This window comes from Electrophorus electricus, chromosome 15 (assembly GCF_041902795.1).
Source record: "Electrophorus electricus isolate QZ-2024a chromosome 15, ASM4190279v1, whole genome shotgun sequence".
Classification (NCBI taxonomy): domain Eukaryota; kingdom Metazoa; phylum Chordata; class Actinopteri; order Gymnotiformes; family Gymnotidae; genus Electrophorus; species Electrophorus electricus.
In genome coordinates, this window is record NC_137511.1 from 5,295,001 (window position 1) to 5,302,500 (window position 7,500).

The 7,500-nt window shown below is 42.3% G+C and overlaps 1 protein-coding gene across 2 annotated transcripts in view; it reads left to right on the forward strand.

Moving 5' to 3' along the window:
* gfra1b (gdnf family receptor alpha 1b) overlaps positions 1-7,500 on the forward strand; it is a 19,546-nt gene that overhangs the window by 1,148 nt on the left and 10,898 nt on the right. For both annotated transcript variants that reach the window (XM_027029903.3, XM_027029902.3), the window contains exons 2-3: positions 1-279; positions 637-720. The exon at positions 1-279 is cut by the window's left edge and continues 30 nt beyond it. In XM_027029903.3, the coding sequence (XP_026885704.1) occupies positions 1-279; positions 637-720 (363 nt within the window). The remainder of the gene's footprint in view (positions 280-636; positions 721-7,500) is intronic.

The following is a 7,500-nucleotide window of genomic DNA, read 5'->3' on the forward strand; positions in this document are numbered from 1 at the left end:
TCACACAGTCTCGTCCGGGTCGACTGGACTGCATTAAAGCTCACGAGCAATGTTTGGCCAAGTACGGCTGCAGCACCAAATACCGTACAATGAGACAATGCGTGGCCGGAAGAGCGAGCAACTTCAGCATGCTTGCTGAACCTGAGGCGCAGGATGAATGCCGGAATGCAATTGAGTCCATGAAACAGAGCACCCTGTACAACTGCAAGTGCAGGAGAGGGATGAAGAAGGAGAAGAACTGCCTGCGCATCTTCTGGAGTATCTACCAGAGTTTGCAGGGTAGGCACGCCCCTGCCTGTGTACAACGGACATCTGATTAATAGTTAGTGCCCGGCTTACCTACGCGTTTCACCGTGTGCTAAACACACATGAAATAATTGACCTGCTAAGACCTACAGGCCTATGTATTATTCATACAAAATCATTTGACCTTGAATTTCAAGACTTTTAAAAAGCATTATCCTGATAAGAATGAAGTTGCTCTTAAGCAGCTAATTTACATCTAGATTGGACTCGAGCACCTGCGAGCTGCATTCATGTATGTAATGCCTTGGAACGACACTATCTAGCCTAGTGAATCATCTCCTGCTGCTGTTTTCCAGTGCACTAATTGAGTTGTTTGTTCTCATTTTCCAGGCAATGATTTGCTGGAGGACTCTCCATACGAGCCGGTGAACAGCCGTCTGTCTGACATATTCCGCCTCGCTCCCATCATATCAGGTAAGTCTGCTGCGGTTACGACATAGCCTGCTGCATTCTAAAGCATCGTAAAGGAGCAATCACTGAGCAGGAGTCTCGGTACAACTATGCCTTTATTTGGGGCCTACTCGGCCTCGTTAGATCATGTTTAGTTGACGTTACACTGTGTTCAGTTGGCAGTGGTTGCTTTTTTATTCCATCGTTTTTTTTTCCCTCTTAACTGCTCATTGCAGTGACAGTTCCCAGACCCACACTACTATTTATCATGTCATTTTTGGAATATGATACGTATGGCAGGCCTGAATCAGTGAAGTATCTCCTCAGAAGTACGTATGCTTATCAGTTACATCAGGCTGTTTATCCTCGAATTATATGGGGCTTATGTTGGGCTGTCTGACATTGCTCTGCAGGTGGTGCTGTTCCATCCCTGCTACACTGCCGAATGATTCGAGTTTAGGCCAATATGAGTATAACAGTTATTCAGTTAACTCATCACAGTGCTGCTCTGTGGAACTTTCTGACCCCAAACTTTTCCTTCCTGCATTGGCCGCCGGTCCATCTTCGTAGCGAGGGCTTAGGTGCAGCACGTGTGAAACGACGTGTGGCCTGATTAGAACATTCCACCCAATACTTTAAGGCCGGGATTGGAGGAATTATGACCCATACAAACCTTCATCATATTCACTCACATCCCACATCCAATCAATACACCTTTAAGTGAAAAATCAGCTCAGTTGGCAGTCAGTGCAGGCGGGTTCAAATTGTGTCTATACGAACCTCACACATTTCCTCATAAGAGACAACTCCAGAACCCATCACAGCAACACATCTTGACAGTGGCCTTCTGCCGTAGTTGGAGCAGTTCAGCAGAGCCCCGGTGGGATTAGGACGTGTGTGTAAATGGTCAGACCTGTAATGAGTATCTAATCATGGGTAGGTAGTAAATAAGAGCTCATCCGGAGTAAGCTGGGCTGTGCTCTCACTCTGTAAAAGCCACATGGCCCGCATGTACCAGGAGACTGCAGGTGCAGTAAATCACTTGAATTTAAGGAAGCAAAGCAGACAGAGGGAATGCACTTAGCAGAATTATCTCCATATTTGGAAGCACCGAGCAGACACAAATTAATCTGGAGCCAAAGCCCATCATCAGCTCTGTTTGGTCGTCCCTCTAAAGTTCAGTATGATTTAAACTATTGAATAGACTCTAGAAATGGGGTACAGTGGGCTTGGCGGATGGTAGCGTCCCTCCTTCAGTAATCGTTCCCAGCTGGCTCAGACAGGAGGCGGCGGCATTTTCTGTGTCTGTTGCCATCGCCACTGCGGTACAGAGCTGATTTGGTTGAAAGGCGCATATGTCCGCTGTGAGTCCAGCCTGCCAGGGTTCTCCGTGGCTGGAGCAGAGAGATTCCTGTCCTCATCTCTCTCTCAGGAGGCGTGAGTTTTTTTGGTTGCACATAGTAACTAAAAGAGGCTATTTTAAGCAGAGTAGTTTGGAGAGATCTCAGGCTAATACAGATAGCAGAACTTGTTGCTTAAATAGAATACAATTCCCGTCCATGTCTAGCACTAGACCCTCTCCATCATATAATAAATATCTTATATGTTTTAAATGCCTGTGCTTCAAATGTTAGCAAGTGCAATTCCTAATAATAAAATAAATGGCTGCATATTTTGCATCTATTTCCCATTCAATCTGCCCATTGGAAAAGCAGATGGGTGCATAAAACACACTAGAAACTGATCCTCACCCACACTGTCCACGCTTTATGGGACATCTGTCATGACTGCTCTGTGTGTTTCCTATATCAGTGTATCTCTCCATAATGAAGCAAGCACAGCAAGCCAGGTCAATACGGCACATTTATAGAGGAAACCTGAAGCCAAGGGAACTGAGAAAAAGAAGCAGTAACAGAGTATCCAGTTTCGCAAAATCTTTTTATAAGTGTGCCTGATGCCTGATCCTCTAATTGTTACAGTAAGAGTGCCTAATGAAAAAAATACCATTATTTCAGTAAATGTCCTCAAGTTACACTTCCTCCCAGGAGTACCAACGCAGCCAGATCAATATAAATAGCTGCATTAAGAATGAGCTTATTGCTGAGCAAGACAATTAACTTGCATACCATTTCAGAGCGAAAGGTTTAACAAGCAATAACGTTCTCTTGACATAAGTTGCTTTAATCACGGTGGATACCGTGCTCTTACACATCACGCTAATGTAAGGATGTGGTACAGTCTCTCCTCGTGAGGCTCTCAGATGTCGCGGTGTACAAAGAGAGGACCCGTGAGACATCTACAGGGCACTGCGACGCCGTTGTGCAGAAGCTCTCGCACAAAATCGCCACGTTTGGCTCTTGGATGCGACGCCACCCCCGCCGGCTCTCAACGGCTTTCGCCACCGTTGGGTTTTATTAACAGATCCTCCCTGGTTAGCTGGCTCAAGTCAAGGAAGAACTAGCCTTTCACACCAGGAGAACAGTTGTCAGCAGGGGCAGGGGCAAACTCATTTACACAGAAACTGAAATGTGCAGTAGATACAAGTGGGTTGCCCAATTAGAGACTGTGTGTCTATGGTGAGGCTGTGTGTCTATGGTGAGGCTGTGTTTCTATGGTGAGGCTGTGTTTCTATGGTGAGGCTGTGATTCTATGGTGAACAGGCTTCCTTTATTTGCAGTGCACTGCCAATGGCACAAAGGAGAGCTCCAGCTAGCTAGTTAATGGCTGGTGAGGTTCTGTGTCTCCTTGCTTTCTGTGGGCATTCACGGTGACTTTGATATGGCCCGGGCCTTTGCACAGATGTGTTTATTACATCATTAATCCGAGCCAAGAAGCATGTGACAGAAAAACTAATAACTGCTGGAATAAATTTGCTGAAGTGTTTGAATTAAAAGATACCCCCTTCATAAATCAGCAGAAGAGACGGCCTTGAGAGAAATGATCACTGTCAGCACTGGATGGAAGTCATTCTGACATCTGCAGTGCCTCCCTGACTGGAGAATGAAAGAAATGGAGATTGAGAAATGGGCAGAGAAAGAGAGAGAGAGAGAAAGAAAGTTAAAGGTTAGAAAGACAAACAAAATGAATATTTGCACATCATACAATTCAAATATCTAAGTTATTTCAGACAGACAGATCTTTTGCTTGTTCTTTTCCTGGGTAGCTAGCCTGATGGGCTGTGGGAATAATAATTGATCTGCAAGCTTGTCAATAGTGGATTAAACACAGAATGATGTTACCAACCTGCACATCCTCTAATACTCCAAACCAGCTATCATAATGGTTTGAAGTCAAGATATTACACATCCATACCCAAAGTCAAACATGACAATTGTGATAAGTTCTAAGACTACCTTAGACTACCCTAGATGTCCCTGAGACAATCTAGCATATAACAGTGGGATAGAAGACGCTAGCAGGCAGAGCGTACATGGAACTCCATTAGCAAGTGGCTGGCGTAGTATACAGAAACATCTGTGCCCAGTACGGGCTGGATGTTCCAAGGTCAACATGGGAGATACCTCCAAAGGTTCTGGAAAATGACCATGCTAAGATCCTGTGGGACTTCCATATACAAACAAAGAAGATGGTATTGGCTAACCAAGCAGACATAGCAGTGGTGGATAAACAGAAGAGGGTAATAGTGATAGAACTGATATCAACATCAAGAACAAGGAGCATGAAAAGCTTGATAAATACCCAGGGATGAGAGAAGAGCTGGAAAAGGTGTGGAAGGTGAAGGTAACAGTGGTTCCTGTAGAGGCATTAGAGGGTGAATTTATATTTTTATATATATATATAGACTACATGGATGTAAGGAAAGTGTAGGATGAAGTTTCACTTTGACCATCGTTCATTAATAACATTAATAAAACTTAATTGGATGATTTATTAAATGTTATTGTTGCAGCTATGCTAGTATTGTTCTTGAGATGGAAAAAAGAAAAGGAAAATTTATGTTTAAATGTAAAGTGCAAAAGGCCGGTTAAGGACGTGACCAAAGTAATTAGAACAGAATGAGGACATGAGGGAAATTGTCAAGCTATTGTTGAAAAATGTGTTACGTCTGTAGAAAAGGTCTTCTTGTGTAGGCAGTAACTATAGTCCCCTTGGAAACCTCAACTTCCACACACTTCTGTACTGTGTAATCAATTGTCCTGGCGCAAACACCATTAATGCCAAACAGCGAGACTCACCTCCATGGGTCTGCAGGGAAAAAATGTCACTGGGTAAACATGTTTTTCGACCTTTTTTCTTGTGCCACATTAAAGAGAGGAGCAAAGAAGCGCAAAATGCTGCATGTATATTCTGGTAAGCAGAGGGCTGAGGGTACACAGACCTCCTCAGTAATTCACCATCCTCTGGCTGAAGTATAAGGCAGGAACCATTCCCACAAGACCTTTCCTCTCTTATGAGCTGTCAGGTCTGAAGGCCTTCCAGGGCCTATCATGCAAGGTTTCATATGGGGTTGTGGGGTAGGGCAGCATCTTTTCACTTTTACTCTTCCAACTTGTTATATAATATTATATCATGTATAGTTTTGTTCTACCAAGTTATATAGAAAATTAGCCTGTGAGCAACAAGTGTTAAATACCTGGATCTGGGGGTATGGATGAACTTGCACCAACTGGAGCTGGAGTCTTGCAGTGAGACAATTAAAGAAAAGAATATTGAATGGAGGTGAGAGATTTCAAAACCTGAATAAATATGAATATGGATTTGAAAGGGTCAGAAAACTATTGATATGTATCCAATTTAATTCTAGATTTTAATACAGTGAGTGAGTTTTTTCATATTGTGCGTCTAAAACTATAACTCAGTGCGCTGAACATTCAGAAATTCTTTAATTGTCTTCAACATTAAGCAGGTTCTAAATCATATGTCTAACATAATATTCAGCAGAACTGCAGTGTGTTTGAAGGAAATCTATTCAAATGTGTCTGGTATTGGCATGAATCTCAACCAGGCTATACAGGAGAAAGATTTTATTAAATATGAAAATATGGCCCTGTCAGCAGTTATCGCTCGGAAGTGCAATTTGATTTCCAATCTCATTTCACATCATTGACATGGGCACCAGGGTTTAACTGTTCATGAATGCCAACCATGCAGTCACTAGAACCTGAGGAGGAGAGAGCGAGAGAGAGAGAGAGAGAGAGAGAGAACAAAACAGTTGCTCAGTAAACAACCAAAGCAAACAACTGGCTTTCCCAAAAGCACCGTAACACAAAGATCATCCTGAAATGGTGGAGCAAACAGTACACTGAACACACTTTCTCATTCAAGACCTTTACACTGTGATCCTTCAGGGAAACAGGACCCAGAGTAGCATGGGCAGTAGAACTGATTCCAAATGCTTGATCCCATAATTCCTAGGCTGATGCTGTGCCATCACCTGTTATCTGCCTTAACCGATGAGACATTCCTAGTCATTACGCTTCCTTCATTGCTCCTGATTTAGCCATGTTACTACAGTGTGCTCTTTTTACAGTGTTTTTATGGAAACGACCCAAAATAACAACGCAAAGCTACTCTGGATTCAAGCATCAGTCGTCTGAGCCAGGAGATCATTCTTTGAAGAAACCTCTTCAATGAGAGCAATTTTACTGTACACAAAGAAAAACGCTTCAGTGGTGTGAATGCATCCAGACCTGTATGGCTGCCGTTATTTCTGTCTAATGGCTGATAAATCAGCACACAAGTTCCGTTGCAAATCCGTATCAGGAGCAGTCCAAGGAGAAGGCTAAGGATCCTGCGCCTGTAGCTAGTATATGACCCATGTCCCGTCATCCAACTGGAAGCACCAGTGTGCTCCACTACAGGGGCCTAATGAAAATGAATTAAGTTAATTTTTACAAAGACGTGGTTAAACGGTAAAGGTTATTCTACAGGTTAAACATATTTTTAAAAATGCAATTCTGACTTATTACTTATGTCACAGAAAATAAAAATCTATGAATGGTCAAAGGTAGACAAATTATTCCAGTAACCTACAATGATATATATCAGCAACATAAAAGTTACAAAACGATTTTAGAACAATATAAAATCTAAGGTTTATTGTTCTGCTTTAGTCTTCCTCTATGGAAATACTTAAACCCATCAGTAAACTCTTAACCTTCTGACTCTGCTTTTGTACAAACATCATGACTCAGAAGCGCTAAAGACCGTTTGACCAGAAAGGCTAACAGAACTTTTTAAAGTTTTAAAAGCATGATTAAACATGCAGAAAATAAATATGTTTTTAGCATAGATCATATCCTACTAAGCCTGAGCACCTTGAATGTACAAGTAAGGAGGAGTTCCTAACTGGGATTTATAGAAATGCCCCTACCACCACCATAACTGAGAAATGTGAAATATTAATTACAAGTCATTAACATTAGTCACACTGGGACTATAAATAAGACACCCTAACAACATAGACATGTTAACATCAATCTCTTTAACGATTTACACTGTTAAGAATTCAGTTATTACAGCACATGTGACACTGATGTTAGACACTCTATCCATCACAAACAATTTAATTTCAAGTCCAGGCAACCATGCTGGTAGAGTCACTTTGAACTCTAGTTTATAAAAGATTAAATCTAGATCTGAAAATATTAAGGACGTAGCAAATGTGTGTTTACTCCCATACATTCTCGGGCACACACACTCATGCACGAGTGCACGCGCGTGCACACACACACACACACACAGAGAGAGAGCAGTGAGCAGCAGCTACAGAATGGACATATTCTTCTTGCGGGAAGTGAGTGTATTGGCTGTCACTCAGATGTAATGCATGTCATTAAGTAC